General features: G+C 39.0%; 1 protein-coding gene across 2 annotated transcripts in view; it reads right to left on the bottom strand.

The window, feature by feature from the left end:
• The window catches only part of LOC115595517 (copine-8), a 99,901-nt gene that overhangs the window by 59,221 nt on the left and 19,194 nt on the right, over window positions 1-21,486 (bottom strand). For both annotated transcript variants that reach the window (XM_030440109.1, XM_030440110.1), the window contains exons 2-6: window positions 14,893-14,933; window positions 12,291-12,337; window positions 10,841-10,944; window positions 4,958-4,997; window positions 759-835 (exon numbers count right to left, since the gene is read on the bottom strand). In XM_030440109.1, the coding sequence (XP_030295969.1) occupies window positions 759-835; window positions 4,958-4,997; window positions 10,841-10,944; window positions 12,291-12,337; window positions 14,893-14,933 (309 nt within the window). The remainder of the gene's footprint in view (window positions 1-758; window positions 836-4,957; window positions 4,998-10,840; window positions 10,945-12,290; window positions 12,338-14,892; window positions 14,934-21,486) is intronic.

Here is a 21,486-nt window from a genome sequence, read left to right as displayed (position 1 = left end):
AAAAAGAATTTTGAAATGATCTCTTTTATATTCCACTTTTCTGTATTTAAAATAAATAAGAAGCCACAACCAGCAGGTGATTGCTTAGCTTAGCCAAGAGCTAGAATGAGAAAAAAAACAGCTAGGCCGGCTTTGTCCAAATAATAAGATAATGTACTTATTAATTGTTTTATCCGTACAAAAACGCAAATGTAATAGTGACAGTTTGTGATTTTAAGGTGAGTTATGTGCTGCTTCTGCTTCAAGTATTTATGCTAAACTAGTCAGACCAACAGACCAACCAGATCAACCACTTATGTAATGTCCTGTATATACATATGTATATATATTTTTCCTGTGTAGAAAAATGCTGATCACTTAACCCACTTTCCACCCTTCTTTCAAGAGTGCACCAGTGGACAACTTGACTAACTTGTGCAAAGAGTACTGACTGCTCAAAGGATGATCCTGAGGGAGAGACATTTCCCTCAGGGACAATTTTTCAGGCACAAGTGGGAGAGAGTTCTTATAAAAGAAGAAGTCATCGTCGATACAGAGAACAGTCTTTAAAATTGTGAAACAACTGCAGGTGTAAAACAAGCTCACACACAGTGACTCCCAAAGGAAAAGTCTGAATCCTACCTGCATATTCTGGAGGGAAAACATCCCAGACAGCCCTGACAGTTATTTGATTTCATCTGCTATGATCATCAATCAACATTGGTTCAGATAATCACTGAAATATCGACACACTCTCAGCTATGGGCAGTCCTACTCACCCGAGAGGTTTTTCCGAGCGACTGCCCAATGATCCAACCACCTCTCCGAGAGTACAGTAAGCCTGGCCCAGAAAATCCTGCAATGTCAAGAGAAGGAGGGTTTTTAAAAAATCATTCATTTTTTGTTATTAAGACTTCTACAGACAAAAAAGAAACACATGCAACATAACTGGTAAAACCCCACTGAACAAACAAAAATGTGCCTCGTCCCTGATCTCTACAGAGCACAACCCTACAGGGGCCAAACCATTTCAAATACCTCAGTGTTCCCCATTGACATATCATATTGGCAGGCACATTAAGCCTTCCTCCCACCAGCCCTCACACCTGCCCCACTCTGCTCCCTCGCCACGTTCCCGTTAAATTAAATCACCAGCGGATAATAAAACTTTACATCTGAGACTGACAGAAAGGCAGCGAGATTGGAAAGAAGTCTGCAAACACACACAAAATACTGCCAGTCCTGAAAACAAAATTGTATTGCACGACAAAATGAATTTTTGATTCATTTCTGTTGTATGTTATTGCTTTGTCTGTTGTCTTATATTGACAATCAGCTCGCTGCTTGGAATAAAAAATAAGCTTTTACATAAATTGTATTGAAGCTATTACAGAAACATGCACTCTTTCACCAGGGGGCACACTGGTGAGACTGTTTGTCATTATTGAACTCTGTCTTTAATATCCAACTGGAGCAGCCCCAAGCAGCATTAAAATAATGGCTTCTCTTTGCTCCATTGATTAGCCTCTGCCACAAACAGCAATGCTAAAATAATACTTTTATAAACTTTGTTGTTACGTGTGCTTTTTATGATATTTTTCCATTTCTTTGATCTAGAGGTTGTGCAGTAAAGTCACAAATCACCTAGCAACTGTCGCTGTTTCCAGCATGAGGTCCATCTCAGAAGCTGCTCTGTGCTGCTTATGGCTAAATATATAACAGCATGGATTAAAAAAAAAGGTTTAATATGAAAAGAGACAGTTGTGTGGGCATGGCTCCATTTATTAATTACAGGAAAATCGACTGTTTGATAGATAAGGCTGAGGCTGCAGTGGAGGAGTAGTTTAGGGGGAGTGTGAGCAGATAGATATAAAACAAATTATTGATAACAATGTTAAGGGGACGATACACACCATGTGTCTACCATGAGTGTTCTACCACAGTAGCATTTCAACCTATTTCAAATAAATGCCTTTGATTAGCAATGTATTTTTGAAATATGTTCAGTCTGCCTGGCTTTCTATCTGTCTGCATACAGAGATAGAAATAATAAAAGGATTCTCGACCAGTCCCTGTGTATTCCACACTTGGTTCCCAGGTGTGCCTGCAGCCTACAGCTCCCATGTTAAAACACCGTCTAATGGATTGGCTCTCTGCCTTTCCCCCGTGAGACCTGGATCGAGGCGAGTATGCTGCCTCTAAGCCAACATGCCTGTCTCTTCTTGTATGGGCTTATTGATTATAATAAAGTGAGGCGAGGGGGAAGAAAGACAGAGCGAGGAAGGGAAACGGCAAACGGACAGATCCAGATAGAGAGAAATTGAGAGCACAAGTGTACAAGTTGAGAAAAAAAAAGAAAAGGTGATGGAATGCCAGTATGAGACAAGAAACAGAAAGGAAGAAATCACAAGAGGAATTGATTTCATCCAAAGAGACAATAGTGCATCATAACAGCAGAGAGAAATCCTGAGGGGAAAATAAGAGGGACTAAATTTGACTAGAGCATTTCTCACAGTAATATTCAATTTATCCACACTTAGCTTCATACAGTTGACAAATAAATGGCAGCAGTGCATTTGTTGGCTTTTATTCAGTGTCTTAAAACAGCAACTCCTAAAACTACAGCTCAGCATGAACTATTGTTGGAGGTAGATAGACGACAGTAACCATAATAAAGCCTTGCAGCATTGCGAGCAGTCATATTGATTTATGACCTACAAATGTAATAAAACTGATGTCATCTGTCACATAGAGGGGCAGCAAAAAAGATCTATCGCACATTTTTTTTTTTTACAAACAATACCCACATGTGACTTGAATTCAAAGCAAAGCAACTTTCTTCAATTTCCTTCCAGTAAAAAGTCACATGTAGGAGCACCAACAGGCTTTTGGTTTTAGGCCTCTAAAACCAGACCTTCTTCCTAGCACCTAAACACACAACTAAATGCTGAAAAAAAATGCTTTACCATAGTGAAACCTATCTCTGGCTCTTAAATCAGTTTTAAAAAATGATTATATGCTTCGAGCAGTGCTTTAAAGTAGTGGTCCCCAACCACCGGGCCGCGGACCGGTACCGGTCCATGGTTCATTTGGTACCGGGCCACAGAGAAAGAATAAATACCTTATTTTATTTCCGTTATATTGATGATCATACTTGGAGAGTTGTTTTATTTTGAAAAACGGATTCTCTTTTAACAACATCCGTCTCTTCCTCTTGGCGCGCTTGACACGTACCTGTTTCAGTCACGGACCGGTATACCCTAAAAAATCAAGCTAGCTGATATTAGTGGAAAACAAACGTCTTCGGAGAGCTACTTTGCAAAGAAAAAAGAAAACGGGCAAAAGATGAGACGGAAGAAGGGAGATGGACAACTGTATTGAAGTTGGCTGTTAAAGTGGCTGAACTGCAGCTGTGGGGACGGTAAGTGGAACTGCTATAATTTTATTATCGCGAAATCACACGCGCACATGCAAAAGCATGTCTGAGTGCAGTTCTATCATTGCAATTCATTGTTCAGTTCTGTGCTATAAAGAAAGCATTTGCAATATTAAGTATTTCATTATATTGTTTTTAATAGCACTTTATGCATTTGAAGACAAATACAGACATTTGAGTTGAAACATGCTAGAAAGCCTGTGATCCCAAATTTCTCATCATTCCAATAATCCCCACCTCCCTCCATTTCTCCAAATGACATACAGTCATGTGACAGTGTGTGTCTATGTCATAAGATATGTGGGCAGACCGGTTGGGCTGGACACAGGAATAGTAAACACCGATAAGAGCTAAAGGATGGAGAATGTTGCCTTGGAGCAAAAAAACAGTGTCTGTTTGCAGCACTGCTCAGGTAGACTGGAACAAATAGTTCTAGTTTACAGGTTTTTTTTTGCCTTCCGTCAATTTTATTGCTGCTGTTATATCTTTGCATTCAACAGCTAAAGTCCAGGTAAGCATTGGCCATCACCAAAGCAAACACCTGGTCAAACATGTCTCAGATATCACTGGAAAGCCGATTTTCTGAAAACAGGCATGTGTACACAAGATAACAGACAGTGAATGGATGAAATTAAGATGGTTCCTCCATTGTTGCACAATAATAGATACAAAATTGGACATTTTGGGAAGTACATATATTAGTGTCTTTCAGATTTAGATGAGAAGACTGATACCTTCAAATCTGAACTGAATATATGTCTGCCTCCTGCAGCAAGCTAACCCAGCTTAGCATAAAGACTGGAAACAGGGTTAACAATTAGACGGACTGTCGGACGGTCAAAAACTCTAGCGCACTAATTAACATATCGTATCTCTAATTGAATCTGTACCAAAGTGTAAAAGCTACACAAGGAGATTTCGTTGGTTGCCTGGAAACTTATCAATTAATTAATTATTAATCAGTGAGCATTAGAGGAGCTGGTAGACAGATTTGATTATCATTGTACAGAAGCAGGATAGCTGCTCACCCTGTTTTAGTCTTGCTAAAATGCTAAGCTATGCTAACCACCTGCTGGCTCCAAGAGAGTGGTATCGATGTTCTTCTTTCCAAATGAGGTGCATGAGACCATTTGAACTGCAATCCCCATGATGCAGTAGGCAGGACACAGATATTACTGGTTACAGAAAAAGACCAAGTGTGTAGTGCATTGTTGTTCCTAATTATCGTTATGCTAATCACTGCTATCACTTCAAAAAAGCAGGGTGAACGGGGTAAATCAATGTTTATTTAAATTCTAAATCAGCTATGAGCCGTCAGTCCTATTACATTAGATGACAAACACACTCATTGTAATGGCCAAATTACCGTTTTGTGGCCGGAAATTAGGCTAATAATACCAAGGACAGCAATCATGCTCGCACAAACACTTATTCCAACCCACAGAATGAAAATCAGCGAAAGAGTGCAAAAAAAGAGAGAGAAATGCAAATGTACATGCCTTCACAAAAACACACTTTACCAAGATTGGTTTTGGTACTCACGTGTTTTGACAGGTTGGCACTCTTCGAGTCGACATCATACCTATGGAAAAAGGAAAAGAGAGCGACAGTCAATGCATTAGGAAGCGATGGAGGGTGACAGGAGCTCAGCTGGGAACACGACAGGGATTACAGACAGAGTAAATCAGCAAGCAGCTTGTCGCAGATGATCTCACCAGAGGCTTCGGGTATTTCACTAGTACTACCCAGCATCACAGGTTTACAGGCATCCTCCATTAAAGTGACACTAACTGGGCTAATTGGCAGACATACAAAAGATTGTGAGAGTATATATGTGTGTGCACATGAAAAAGAGACAAGGAGAAAGCAAGAAATATTGTGCTACTGAGTAAATAAGTAAATAATTGTCTATTCTTGTTTATTTTTTCTCATTAGTGTGAGTTTCAGCATGCTATCATGGTGTTTTATCATGTGTTAAAATATCTTTACACACTTTTTATTCCTCCATTTCACCTGGTGGCTTGTCATACAGGCAACACTTAAAGCAATACAAAATTTTCCAGAAATGGACCCTCCAGGGCGAAGGCTACTCTAAAGAATGAGAAGCAATCAGACAGGCCGTTCACTCTGCAATTTGAGGTCATTTCACAGCTCAGGTCATTTCAACCCTCACTTAGAATGGATTGCCCTTTGCTGGATGATATTCTGAGTGAGAAATGAGGGGCTTTTCAGTGACTTTACAGAACAGTTTAGGATAATGTACATCCTGCATGTGCCTGTGTGTGAGAGCGTGTGTGTGTGCACCCATGTGTCGCACACTAATTAGTATCTTAAATTAATCTGAATCAGAAGGCATGACTGAGTGTGCAAAATGACTAAATACGATCTTATCATCACAGTTTTTTCTCTGCGTCTCTACCATCTAACTGGACAAACCGTACAGACAGTCCTCTACAAGAGAAAGGCTTCACTATCAACAAAGGGTCCGCACTTACTCAGAGGGAAGCACTATTTTATTTACATTTTTCTCTAAATCCTTTATTTTTCTCTTTTCGCTTGGTTTAGCATACAATCGGACAGTCAAATCAAACTAATCCCCCAGTGTCAACATCAACTCTCTAGTCAAGATACTAATTGTCTATATATTATTCAATGTATATTGTAATGCGGAGTGCAAAATCATGAACTAACAAACTGAAAAAAGAAAGACATTGACCTTGATAGACTTGTATTTGGCTCTGTTGCTCCTTTGGACCCCTCTGTCAGGCTTTACTTGAGCACACCTAAAAACTCAGATGATCATGCTAACTTGCTCACAATGACAATTTTAGCAGGAAGATGTTCAATATCTTATTCTAGCGTCTTAGCATGCTAATATTTTGCTGATTAGTACAAAACGCAAAGATGAGCCTGAATGGAAGCCTGAATGGAAAGTAATGATAAAGTAAAATGTGATATTGAAATAATATCGATATATTGCCCAGCCCTCTCAGGAAACATCTTCATTAGTCAGTCAGTCTGTCAGCAGCTAGGCTGTGCCTTAGGCATGTAAACATGAGTATGAATAAACTGGATTTTGGTTTCCAGCAGGGTTTTTGTTGCTGAGGACAGACAACACAATAGGCAAACAGACATGAATGCACCTATGGGTAATTTGAGTCTACAGTACACCTGGCATATGTGTCGTTGGGTAATAGGAACAATCCCAAACACTTAACTGACACGGGACATGCAACGTCAGCCAAATGCTAAAAATAACTGCTTCAACTTCCTCAAAAGTGATAGAAAATCATCATGCAAAAGGCCTTCATGTGATACAATTGAGATGAGAGATGGGATGTAAGTGATACTGCAGTTTACAGCTGAGAGACAGGTTGGGCCAGGATGGGCAAAGTGGATATCTGAGGTGTTTCTTTGTTTTGAGAAAAAACACGAGAGTGAGACGGAGAGAAAATGCCAAAGGTGGTGTTGACGATTTCACACAAGAAAAGACGAGCAATGTACAGCTAGGGACACGGCTGAAATTGAGCTGAAACAAAACAACAGCTTAAGTTTGAGAAGCTGTCTCTGAAGTCTTTTATATTGCCCAGGCCTAACGTATAAAATGTTAAAACCTTCAGCTCATTGTGGTGCACCAGGGAAAATGAAGTGATCACAAAAGATAGGATTCATCCTCTTGGGAACTTGTAGAGCAAAGAATTATTAGTAAGAGCAGTAATAGTTTTACAAGTTGTTATACTGATAACAAATTGATACTGTTCTTAAATCCCCACTCTCTATAAATGAAGATATGAACTTGCAGAGCCGGTTATTACACATGGTTTGGTCTCGTAATTCATTTTCAGTGGACTTACTGTACCAGTTTCATAACCTTTGCACTGTTACAGTTTTTTCATACAGATCCCATCTTGATGTGCCTGAGGGAGGAAACATTCTTTCATCTGCCATCGTCGCAGACTGTGTGTTACCCTCTGCAGGCCGGCAGCGCCCAGCTATCTATGGCTGTCAGAGATGAGAGGGGCAGCAAGTTCGACCAAAACACACACACATGCAAACACATTCACAGACAAAAGGACAGGAATGTGTTGTATAATAGGGTTGCAAAGCCTGAATGACACTAGCACATACAAAAGAGACTCACAAAAAGCCAGCGTACTGTTTTGTTCCACAGATTCTCAGTTCCATTCAGAAAACCACTCAAAAGACAGCAAGCACAGAGGCATGCACTCATACATTCATACACAAGGCAACAACAAAACAAACTGAAATGTTCTATATTGGTACATTTCAGAAAAATAATGTAACAGGTTGATACCAGTCCAATTATATGTGATAATGAATCCTGGGTCATAACATGGTGCAGCACACAAGTGGAGCAGGCAGAGTAGATATGAAAGGTTAAATGCTTCTCTTTCCCTGAGGAAAATCTGTCCGCTCCTATATCACACCCACCGTCCCCTGGAACCCCGGTTGTTATGGTTACGGTCACTAAACCGCACACATGGCCAGAAACACGTCATGCACAAGCACAAAACATTGTCACACACAGTATGTGAGAATGCAGACACAAGGCATACACACATCGGTTTTGTTGTTTGTTAGTGTCCACGTGAAGCAGTGACACTTCTCTTGTGAGATGAGTATGTATTGTGATAGAGCGACCAGCTGAGACACTGAATCACCAGCACACGTGTGGATGGACAGGGTTACTATCTGTACCAAACGGAACAGCAAACAATCATCCACTGACACATGACCTCAATGAGGAAATCCAGCCAAATAAACAAGCCAAATTCACCACATTGTCCTTCCTTCAATTTTTTTTAAAGACTTGAGGCACATGAGTGGTAACAAAGGTGGATCACTGTGGATGCCAGCACTGGAGAAGGGTCTGCCTTACCTTGTTTGTATTTCTTTAAAGAAATCACATTTGTCTTGGGTTGCACTAAAGCCCAGGATGCTACATATTGGCTTTGGGAACTTCCCACATTTGTGCGTGGGTGGTGAGCCCAGGTATTAAAATGTCTCCACAAAGACAAGGTAACAGCTGCTGGCTTGTTTAGTATTGTACTGTTAGCAGCCAGGTTAGGGGTAGAGTAATGTTCTATTTTCAGTGTGCAGTTTGCTTGTTTGGAGGTTGTTGGCCAATGGCAGGTCTATAGACAAATAAAAAAATACAGAATGCAGTTACTGGTTAATGTACCTCAAGTGGATGGTGTTCTTGTTATTCCGTTTTTTTGTATAAGACATTGGCTACGACAATAACCGGTATAGCCAATGGATAAATAGAGGAGAAAAAAAAAAGACCATTCACAACATTTTAAGTCATGAAAGACTGTGTAATATATTAATGTTAATGTACTTGCTAGCTTTAATAATCCACCAAGAACTGCATTTAATAATTAACAACCAGTTACATTAGTAAAACATTAGGAAAATGTCACATGGCGGCATGTCCACTTCCTGTAATTCCCCATACTTGCCCACGGTCCACAAAGAGAAGATTAAGACTTTTGCAGCACATAACAGAAAATGTGTATGCAATAAGATGACAGCAGTAGGTCATAAAGCAGCTTTCAATTAAAACAGATACAGTGCTTAGTTTAAATTCTTGTTTTTACATTCTTGACTATTCATTTGTCACATTTGTTTTCATTGTATTTTAGATGCCTTTTTAAATGTCTTTTTTTTAAAAGGTATTTATGTGCAATGTAAAGCACCTCGAATTGCCTCCTGTCTGAATGGTGCTATATAAAAATCCTGCCTTGCCTCACAGCTGGGGAAAAAAAGGACACAGAAACCCTGATGCACAAATATAGACATACCTCCACCCACACAAATACGCACATCAATCACGCTGTCTCTGGCTTGCTCTCTCTCTCTCTCTACCTCTCGCAGGCAAATGCACACAATATATGCAGAAACACTAACTCCTCTTCAAAGAGTCTAACTTTCTGCTCCCAGTTGGGTTGTCGGTATGGCGCCCTGGTTCATAGATTATAATATAATTAGTCTCCATTTAATAAAATAAAGCCACTAAAATCCCCTCTGTAATGCAATCTGAGAGCAAAATGAGAAATAGAATCCCCTCACCTACAGGCAGTCTGTCTTCTTAATGAATCTAACGACCCACTGTCATATCCTACAGATAGCATCCTTTGCTTCTATGCACAGCAATCAAGTGTGAGACACGAAGATCACAACAAACCAATATGAGTACTCACAGTACTCACAAGTATTCAGAGTTCCAATCTTACTAAATAAGCCTTACACTGAGTGGTTAATGACACCGAGAGTTATTGATGATATCAGTAGTAAGATAGTCAATCCTGAGTCTTTTCAAATTGGGGACAAACAACTGGGATACATTGATTTATCTTTTCTGCAGCTCATACCAATAGCCATTTCTTTCACAAATTAAAGCCTGCACCGATACCAATGTGTATTTTTAAGACCTTATAAAGAGAGGGGTAGGGCAGGTAAGCTTTTTAAAAATATGCTCTCATAGTGCACAATTTACAATTTAGGTAATGAAGTGTTTCATTACTTATTTTTTTGTAGCTATGTGGATGAATGGATGTGGATATTGATGTGGAGGTGGGTGGCATGTTGTACAAAGGTGCCAAATATTAGCGGTAAACATAATGCTGGACCAACATATGTATACCAATACAGTTTTATCAGCCAATATATGGAGCACACAAATGCAACTAGACAAATAAAGCTGCCCCAGTTAAATTCACTTCTGTGCAATAAATCACTCTCTGGCAGTGTCAAGGTAAAAAAAGAACTATGAGAAAAAAGACTTGAAGATGAATATGTAGCACAAATCCACATTGAAATACTAAATAATGCAGTTAAAGGTAATATTGTTCTAAATCTGGACAATTTTACACTGTTTCAGTGCATGTTTGTTTGAAATGTAGTCCTTCTTCCAGCATTTGTTTTATAATAAGCCAATATTAGATGCAATTAATTAAAATCAAATGGCACATTCACTGTGCAATCTACTACTTCTCTTAGTGTAAGTTAACTGTGAGAAAGAGAGATTACTAGAAAACTGTGTTCTATGCCAAATGTACAGTTAAGAGAAATCATCTGAGATAAACAAACATTTTTGTAGCTCTGGAATAAAATTATTTTAAAAATAAATAATTCCTCATTTGGCATGTGAGATCTGGAGCCTTTCAAAGGTCTAATGGTAGTGCAGTTAGCATTTTATGAGTTAATGATTTAAAATAGATGCTTTCAAGAAGAGGCTTCTAACAGTGAGAGAACCAAATATCAAGTCCAAAACTACAAGTATCAGTTGGCATTTACAATGTCTGGTGCCCAAAGCATTAATCTCAATAAATATTACCATTATCATTTTTACCACAATGACAGACACATACACACTCACACACAGGTGTAGGTATTACTTACAGGTCAAATCTGAGGTTCTGTCGCTCCTCGAAGAAGTAGTCCAAAATGAATTTCCGCACAAAGTCTGGGTTTAGCGTATTGTCAATCACCTCTGTTCTTCCAAACTGGACAAAACAGTGAGATAAAAGATGGATAAGAATACCATTTGGATAAGTTACACAAACTTTGCTCCAAAATATTTCTGATTTTCTAAATGATGTACAGAAAAGGAATGTGATGAACCAAATCTTAATAATCTTTAAAGACTTCATAGTTGATGTAAAATTATTATTTCTGCAGCACCACACCTTAAAGCAATGACCTTACTCAAATCACAGTTTTTACAGGCACTTTGTAAAATTGCAGCGACTCATGTGAATAACTAATTAGCCGCAGGCCTTTCACATCAGGAGACACATCAGCGTATAGCTTTAATGAATGCAGAGCAGCTGAAGTATCAAGTCAATGGGGGTCAAGTAGGCCCCCGGTTTGGCATTTAACTTGGCTTATTAATAATGCATGCGAATGATGGGCTACTCACAACTATGAATATCTGCCAATGATTGAGCCTGCAAGATCTGAACCTCATTTACATTCATGAATATTTATTGTTGTGAAACACACAGGTGATCCCAGTGCAGTCACACACGCTCATAAACAAGTCATTAGTACTGGTTAGTCTACGAGCACAAAGTAGGGTTTATTATCAGAATTAGAGTGGGAGTCAGATTTATTGATGTATGTTGTAAACTGAAGCTGATTTATGACCAATAACCAGCTTCAGCTGTACTTTAACCCTACATTTTGGATGAAGATTGATGATGCTGCTGACGCAACATGAAGTGGCCACTGATGTTCTGTTGATTGATGCAGTGACTGAAACCAGTGGTGAGTAAGAACTAGTTTAAATAATACGTGTAATATGTTTAGCTATGAGTAGAGGAAAAGTCTGCTGGCTGCTTGGCTAGTTATGCTTTGTAAAATTCCATAGGAGACACCTTATAATAGTGACAATTGTTTTGTCTGACTGATAGTTATTATTAAGGTATGGAGCTATTAAAAGTTGTTATTGTTAAGCCAAGTTTTTTGTGTTAGTGAAATAAATTTAATGTAAACTCTACTTTACTTAACTGGTTACAATGATTACAGTTGTGTGTTTTCTTTCATTGCAAAAATCAGAAATTAAAGTGGTACAGCTTTTTCAGTTACTGATTGTGTTAAATGGACAGATGATATCATCTCGCAGGCCCCTGCATTGAATTGAATGGAAATTATATGGCAGACTTTGTGATGTCATCATATCAGGATGAAACTGGTGATTACAGCCCTGACTACAATGATGTTTTGTCACACACCTTTATCAAAATATTGCAGCGGCTGTGATTGGGATTTTGCCACTGGCATTTTGCAGTTTTGTAAATATTCTTATTTATAATGCAGCTTGACTGCATCTTATTTGATACACACTCACCTCTCTCCACTCCTTGTTGCCCATGCCTTGTGTGTAGAGAACACAAACTGTAAAAACAAAGACACATTACATGATCACATAAACTTAAATAATCTTTAACCTGCTAAAAGCAATGCTAAGATCCTTTGTAGTTGCTAAGGCATTTTCCTCAAAACGTTCTCACCAACTACAAGGCCACTACACAATGGGCATTTTCTTTATAATCAGATTGCTGCACTGGTGACTGGGCTAACGAAGGGAAGGATAGACAAATATTACTCTGTGAGCAAATAAAGAAAGAAAAAACAAACGTAAATGCCATGGTATTTGCTGTATGAGATCCATCAGAATATGACTAATGAATCATAAATGCACAAATTAGAAAAAAAAAACATCAAGCACCATATACTTTTATTCATGAAGCCTTAACATATACAATATATTCCTGTCCATCTTCAGATGGTGAAAGATATTTAGGCCATTAAGCAATTTACTGAAACAAGACAACTCACTAAGAGGCAAATTACTGAGCTCACTCATCAAACACTTCATTTAAGGAGGCCTTTGATGTTCTTTAAAAAAAAAGATACTGAAGGATTTATAAGGATATAATATGCACACCCCCACACAGACATTCTTTGCAGTCTAAAAATGGTGATATTTTGGGGAACCAATAACAGAAGAGAAAAGTTTCTTGACTGTCGCGGAGCTTAGGTTTGAAGGACTTTATGTAATTTTTCCACTTGCACAAGAAAGCTATATTTTCCCTTTTTTATCACTGCTCTTTACATTTCAGTGGTATTTTTTTGCCAGTGAGTGACAGATCCAAGCTATTTTTATGTTTCCAGTATTTTATATTGTTTTTAACATCATCACCCATTCTTCAGCCCTGTCAGGCTGGTTCATATCAGGAGACTGAATACACTGTGCTCAGCATAATCACAAGTGCTACTCAGCACAAGAGATGAGTGTGGGTAAAGACCACAGAGCTCCTCCTCCTCCTCCTCCTCCTCCTCCTCCTCCTCCTCCTCCTCCTCTCCCCCGCCCCCCACCGCATCATTCTAATCACTGTCATCCTCGTCATCGTGTTCATCACTGCCATCATCCTCACCTTGAGTCAATTTTATCCCATGCTACTGTAAATGTGCTGACATGCTATGTTTGGTAAAGACAGTTTGTGTGCGAGCATGCGTGCGTGTATTGGTTAAGTCATTATATAGCACCAAAAGTCAACCTGATATCATAATCAAAAATTCACACACACCTCAAGATGAAAAATATCTTCTTTGATAACAATACAAATATGCACAGCCCACAATCCCTAACACACAGGCTCACATACAGATATGTAACTCGACTCTCAAGTCAAGGTACTCCAGGTCTTTATAAAGAGAAAAGACAAGCCATTAGTACCTTTCAAATAATGATATTAATGGACAATTATTTTCGTACCTGTTTAAAAGTATAAGAATTATTTGATTTTGTATTATAATTGATATTTAGTGTCATAAATGAATGAACATAAATGACAAATTAAACTAATCCTCCTATTTTCCTTTTCCTCCCCATCACTAAATAACTAAACTTAAGTCATCAGAAATCAAGTCACAAGTCCTTATGATAAGTCCAGGTAGAGTCTCAAGTGATGACTTGTGCCTATTAGGAGGGTATACTGAATTTGCTGGGAGTCAGGTGTGGGGGATGCTAGGGCTACATGGCCCGCCAAAAAGAGATTTTTCAGAGGCATACTTCTAACCAAAGCTTATAAGAACTCTCTCTCGCTTTAATGTGTTATGGTTATTTTCTTTATAAAACAAGCATAAAACAACTGCCAATTTTTGCTGATGTCTTAGTTGTTAATTAGCTAGAGAACGTTGTTAATGCTGATTTGTGCATTACAATCGTTTTTTTTTTACATATTCGAGTGTTGCACCCCCCATTTGATGGCATATTCCCACAAGTCAGTAGACTAGCAGGCTAGGAGCACAGGTTGCTAATAGTAGCCTGTAAAGCACTGGCATTAGCCAGGTAATGAAGCAGTGTTCTTTCTTTCTTTTTTTTATCCATCCGATAAAGGGTAAATTGCAATGTTATAATAACAGGAATACCACAGTAATGCAAGAGAAATCACCACAGCTAAGGAAAGCATATTGAAAATGTTGATGACAACCTAGAGGAGAGCTACAACCCGTTCTGAGAATCTATAGGGAGAAGCTTCTTCATTGGCCTCGTGCATTAGTCAGACCTGCCTCGAGCCCAGCTCCCACATTTAGTGAAAAAAACACTTACACGTGAAGAGTGACTCACGACTGCATACAGCAAAAGACAAGACCTTCCTTCAGTCCCTAATTGATTTCTCACACCCACATGCTCCATTTGTTCACCTTATATTCTGCTTTTTTATCTTATTTGTACTTTACTTTTTATACATTTATCTCCTTCATTTTGCCTTATGCCCTTCTATCTTGGGCTATATACATACAACTTTTTCAAATATCCTTCCATTACTTTATGAGGCTCAAAAAAGACAGAGCCAAGATCTTTTTCAAGCTCTGTAATCAATCATGCCCAGACAGACACCCATATGTTGGTGACAGACAAACAGAAAGGTTGTGGATCTTACTTGGGTCTGATTTGGAGAAGGTGTCCCTGTCCAGCAGGTTTCTGAGGAGACACAAAGGGAAAAGTAATCAGAAACAGTTCCCTTGGAGAGAGGAAAAAACATTTGACAACACAGACTATTTATGTACTCTGTTGGCCATGAGCTGGAACGTTACCATCACGCTCCATATACACTATTCCTGTGAAACTCTTATCTAAGTAAGCTGTGAAAATACCACAGAATATCACAAATATAGGATTTATCACATGACACTGAGCCTTGTGCACTGCTGGTGTCATAATTTATGTAAAATTATAAAATAAGAAGAAATAAGATTACACAACTTTCATCTTAAGTTCACCAAATTTGCCATTGTGGCGAAAGCCTGATATATCTTATTCTCTCCGGTGTTGTCACAAAACTAGCCTATTAAAAACACATCAGTGCGAGCTACACTGTTGCACTGGGTGACGTGTTGATTGTGACAAACATGGGCACTGGAGTTTATTTTTAGTCAAACTCAAATACACAATCCTGCTGCTTAAATACTAACCAAATGTGTATTTATCCACATCAGTAAGTAGTCCCCAGCAGTTGGACTATTTACTCCTGATTTAGTCACATTTGCTAAGAACTACAGTGCCCAACTGTTTAAGGAAAATATGGAGACATTTTCTAATAAGTAATGTATTAATTACCAATTTTTAAAGATTTACTTATTCAATAGGAATAAATGCACCTTGGGCTAAAACAGACAGGGTAAGCACAGGGGGAAAGCACTCTGAGATGGACTTGTACATTGTTGGTTTTGTTCGTTTCTTAAGTCATTTGGGAAGAGTAGGTCTTGAAAGAACATGAGCTACTATCCAGTTGGTTTCAGGTAAACCTGACAAGACAAACTGAGTAACACGTCCCACATGGGCTCAACAGCACTGAAACCTAAAGACATTTAATATTGAATAGCACAGAAAGTCCTCCCTTGTCACATGCAAACAGGTGGAACCCTAACAAGAAGGTTCACAAACAGCTTGCAAGTATTTCCCCCAAAAATCTGTTCTTAGAGGCATTGTGTTTCTTTTTTGTATAATTGAAAATTTTAAACTCCCTTCCCAACTTTATGATCGGCAGTAACACTTTTTGCAAGAGCGAGCTGTACGTTCCTAAAAAATAAATCATGTAGACAAACAAAAAAGTTAAAGATGAATCAAGATGTATCAATGATTTTAGCCCTCTGAATCAGAATCGAATCTTGAAGTTCCAACAGATTTCCACCCCTGCCGCAAACCACACTGTCTTCAGGCCACGGAACAAAGCATTAATTGATTTCTTCTTATATTCAGACTCTTGGGTGAGAGATTGTATCACCCCTTATTTCATGCTTGGAAAACACTAGGCCAAAGATCACATTCTCTTGATCTTGAGTGATACAATGGGCAGGCCTCAGTCTCAGTGAACTATTCAACCAAGATGGACATTAATGCATAATTTATGCTCCCCAAAAAAGAAGAAATGGCCGAAAATGAAAAGAGACCTTGTCATTAATTCTGATTTATGAATAATGAGATGAATGACAGTGGTGATGATGATGATGATGATGGTGGTGGTGGTGGCACCTAATGGTCTAGGGAGAGTCTAGCATGCAAAGGACTTGATAAGAATGAATGTATTCTCTCTCCAGTCCACCTTTGTTCGTCTGTTTAACGAGTCCTGACGCCTGGTTGCAGTCAAGGCATCAAAATGTGGGTAATGCTTCCTGTCACCCTTTCAAGCCCAGGGATTGGGAGAGACTTTGAAAGGCTTTCAGACAAAGCTCTGAAATCATCACTGGCTGGAGAGTATCCAGGCTGCAAGATGGTTTTCAGTAACAGCTTCTTGAACTTTAGCTGTTTTATTGTTTCAGCCCACTTTCAGCTGTGTCCATATGTGCACATGGCTCTTTTTTTCTAGTGTGAATTCGTCAACACCACCTTTGGCATTTTCTCTGTTTCTCTCTTTGTAGTTTTTCTTAAAACAAAGAAAGACCTCTGGTATCCAGGCAGCGATTCCTGCTTGCCTGCAGACTAAATCGTACATTTATATCAAATCACTAATCTCAACTGTGCCATATGACGACACATGGCTTCATGATTTTCAATTACTTTTACAAAACTTTTAAGACTGAAATAGTTATTTGTGGCATCTTAGGTGAGCTAATTTAAGCAAAACACAAGCTAACTAAGAACGGTTTATTAACTTTTTACATCAAAAGCAGTTAGTCTAATGTCATATTTCCAACGCTAGCCAGGTTTGCTTCCTCCATATTTCTGTAGTAATGTTTTTGTAACATTTGGGAAAAGGGCAGACAGGTTGATTGGTTGCTGATGTATTTGGCACATGCGTTTTTTTTTTAAGATTTACATCTTCAGAAGGAACAAATTGGCTTGAGGGAGCAGAGAGGACAGAAATATGTGGGTATGTAGAGAGTATGAAATATCACCTGCCTTTACATAATAAAGTGCTCTGATGTAGTAAGGAAGCAACATGAGAGGAAATGATGCAAATACTCTCCATTACCACTGTATAAACAAGAATAAATGACCCACTTTGTAGATCAGCTGTGAGAATTCCCATGATGCATGTATTTTACATGAGGCTCTTCAATGTTGAACTGTCCCTTTCACTTGTGGAAAGACTCCCTATGTAATTTTTCCAGTCTGTCTGTTGTCAGCGTCAGGGGGGTTAGGGAAATTAACAAACCTTTTTCCCCATCTAACATTCTTCCACACAGAGTTGGGGTTACAGTTAGGGACATTGGTTAAAACACACTTTCTCCTTCTTAGAAAGAATTTGAAGCTCCACACTCGATGACTGGCTGCCGCTCAAAGCATATCACACATGGTGGCACTCCAAATGGGCTCCTGGGCTCCCCCTGCATGTGTGTGTGTGAGTGTGTGTTTGTGTGAGTAAGACACATTTTCAGGATTTCCACTTCAGAGGATAATGTGAATGAGTCATGGCTCTCTCTTTCTCTCGCTGCTTCCCTCTTTTCATCCAGAGGCAGGCAGCGGAAAGCTAAAAGCTGCCATCCGAGTCACACAGAGGTCTGCGGGAATAAAGGTACCACACTAAAATAGTGGTTGTATTTTTAGCAGAGTTTCCGAAAATCCTTATAATGCCATGCTAGTGACGTGTCATTTGGACAGTAGAACAGATGTCTGAAGGGAAAACTCTGAATTCATCAGTCAACTAATCAGCTAAGAAGACGAGGAACTGAATTCCACAGTTAGTACTCATTCATCTCTTAATGTATTGATTTCTTCAATATATCTGCTAGAGGCTTCTGGCTTTGGTATGAGGGGCTGCTGCCTCTTTTCTCATCGTGCTTCCACATGAAAAAGGAGAAAATCTTTTGGCATTTCTGCTGGCTCGCGCGTGCATGTTCATTCAGACTAAAAACACTTAGTGCATCTTCTCTCTCTCTAATGCACTTGCAGTTTAATCACTTAATTGAATCGTTCTCCTCTTTCGCTCTTCCGCCTCCATTAAAGCCCACTCCAAAAGTTACCTAAATGAACTGTATTGATGATCCTTGTGGTGACTGAAACAAAGATTTAAGAAATGTGGGATTAAAGGGAACTGTTCACAAATAAATACACCATGACGATCCTTTGCTGTTACTTCAGATGTATAACATTGTCTCTCTGTCAAAGGACACATCACATGGCACGGTTTTAAACATTCATCTATACAGCTTTTAAAGCAATTACTGCAAAAGAACAGACACCATGCATGACGCAACGCACCCCCATTTAGATGATTATAATGTCACATATACACCTGCCTTTTACCTAGAAGCAGTGCCCACATTCACTGTTCACATGAGCTTGTGATGGAAAGAGACGTCATATGTTTGTGATGTGAAATGATAAGACCGGTTCACAGACGATAACAATGTAGGCTGAGGTAACTTCAAGTACACTCGTTTTTTTGATCTGACATTTTCTGAATTTCGATGTCTCCTGATTTAAAAAAGATTTCCTCCACCTTTCCAGTGTCCTCTATAGGGTCTGTCTGCAGTAAATATACAGATGTTTTGCAGTCACAAGAAATAAGGAATTATCCACTGAACCAGTCGCAAAATGTCGCTGAAGTATATATTTTCTGTCCCACAAAATACATGTTTTACAATATTGGTTCAATTGGATTTGCAGCTGTGTGAGTTTATCCTCTTGTTACTACTGATAGATGGTAAACCACTGTAGATGCCACACATTTAACTATAAATGTGAGGTCTATCATTAAGATACAGTTCTGGTATCACCAAAGCAATTGAACCGGATCGTCTTTGGATTCAATACAGTGCATCACTATCCACTGAAAACCATTTATGTCCAAATGTGGTCATTCATAATTATGTAGGTGAACTGAGGCTGGTGTTTTCATGGGTTGAGAAATGTTCCTACTTCTTAACATAAATAAAATACTTAAACATTCAAAACAGGGGTTGCAGGTAATTATTATTGCCATTATCAATTACTCTGTCTATTTTTCAATTAATAGGTTAGGTGTCTGGCCCATAAAATGTTGGAAAATAGTGAACAATGTCAATCAATGTATCCCAAAGCCTAAGATGACATTCTCAAATGTCTTCCTTTTTTCCACAACCAAAATATATTTAGTTTGGTGTTGTGGAGGAGTGAAAAAAACTGAAAATATTCACATTTAATAAGCTGTGATCACACATTTTTGACTTTTCTTCTTAAAAAAATTACTCACACTGATTAATCATTGCAGCTATCATATAAATTGGCATCAACAGTGACAAAAAGCAACTAAACCAGTCCGGTAAAGGTAAGGAAACAGTTTTGTCTTTAAGTTGTTTTTACATAATTTCATGAACTGGGGAAAAGTCCTTCAAAATGCCATGGATACTGATCTTGGGTACACTAAGTTAAAGGCAAATATATCAACCTCAGCTCTAAAGATATAAAACATACACACATAAACAAACACAATACACCGCTTGCATCACTGACACACTGTCATGGCAGGATATGACACTGCTGATCTCAGATCTGATCAAAGCATCTAGGCTGGTGTCAAGCCCTGCTTTCTCCTCCCTGAGGGTGGCCGGTACAGTTCACTGCCACATCACCTCTGACAGCTGTCAATCACAGCAACAAGAACGGAAATCTGACACCAGACAGGTGGAAAACACACAGACACACACACCTTTCTTCATGCTTATGTGCTTTCTCTTCTGAGAAAATTCATACAAAAAGGAAAAAAATAAATAAGAAAGACAAACAGGGTGAAAAGACAGACAGGAGAGGCATGTGTGGCAGCATCTTCACCCAATACGACAACTCTACTACTAACCATGTGAAGTGCCTCGTGGAGCTTTGATGTGGGGTCAGAGAGAAACACACACAAGCTGGAGACACACCTCTGTGCATTTGCTCTACGGGGGGGAACCATATAACAATGCCAGTGTGGGGATGGTAACCATGGCAACTACTGACAGCCAGTTGGGGGGCACTTGACTGACATGACTGACAGCTGAATGTTATTTTTCCTCCCGACTCAACAAGCGAGGAATTCCATCAGTGCTGCGATATTAGTGGCACTCACCTTTCCACCTCTTTCCCCATCTCCCTCTCTGCTCGTCCGATATGGCACTTATATATTTTTTTTATTTTGATCTATTTTCCTCTTTTCCCATTCATATCTCCTCTTCCGTTTATCCCCTTCTCTTTCCCCCATTTCCCTTTCATCTCCTACTATTTTCAAAAATAATGAATACAACTACTCTGCGTTTGTAGTCCGCTTAAAAAGCGAAAAAAGGAGATAAGAGGTGTGAAAGAGTAACAGAGGCAAGGGAGGGAAAGAAAAGAGAAAGGTAGAATAGAAAACGGGAACTACATCGCAAAGGAGAGGGTTGAGAGATTTGATTGAAAGAAACAGTACACATTTTGAGGGAAATAGCTGTTGAGGAAGAGAAGCAGGCGTTCTAATAAGGCGTCTCAAACTGTGTGAGAGCAGCAAACGGAAGCTTTTGTGTGTATGGCTGTATCACTGTCGTTAAGGACTCAGTTTTGAGTCCAGGCTTTACAACGGCCAGGAAGAAAAGTTGAGAGGGAGAGTGTGAAAGACTTGGGGGTTTGAAAGCTACAGAACATTGAGGGATAGCATGTAGTGGCTCTGACTCAGGCCAAACTGAGTTAGATTTATTGTTGTAGTCATTGCTGCTGCTGCTGCTAATATAATGACTTACTATTGAAGTTCTCATACACTGAGTGAAGACATCATCATCATCATCATCATCATCATCATCATCTAATTTTCAGTGTCACCATTCATTTAATTTCTTTCCAGACCCTCAGGCTTTTCACAAAGTGTTTCCTTCTATAACTCATCCTATGTACATAAAGGTTCACATCTCTTGGCTTGTGAGCTCTTGACCTATCACATGTCTCTGAATTGTCAGGAATTTCACTATAGAGTGATTTTCTGACTGATTGTTTGAAGCCAACAGAAGTCAAATTATGCTGTATTTCATTTTAAAAAATGTGAGAGTGAGAGAAGAAAGGTACGATAAAACAAAATGTGTGCAGCAGTTTTTTAATTTTTCATAAC

This window comes from Sparus aurata, chromosome 14 (genome assembly GCF_900880675.1).
Source record: "Sparus aurata chromosome 14, fSpaAur1.1, whole genome shotgun sequence".
NCBI lineage: Eukaryota > Metazoa > Chordata > Actinopteri > Spariformes > Sparidae > Sparus > Sparus aurata.
The sequence above is the reverse complement of the archived record's forward strand: the minus strand, read 5'-3'. Positions and strand labels throughout refer to the sequence as shown.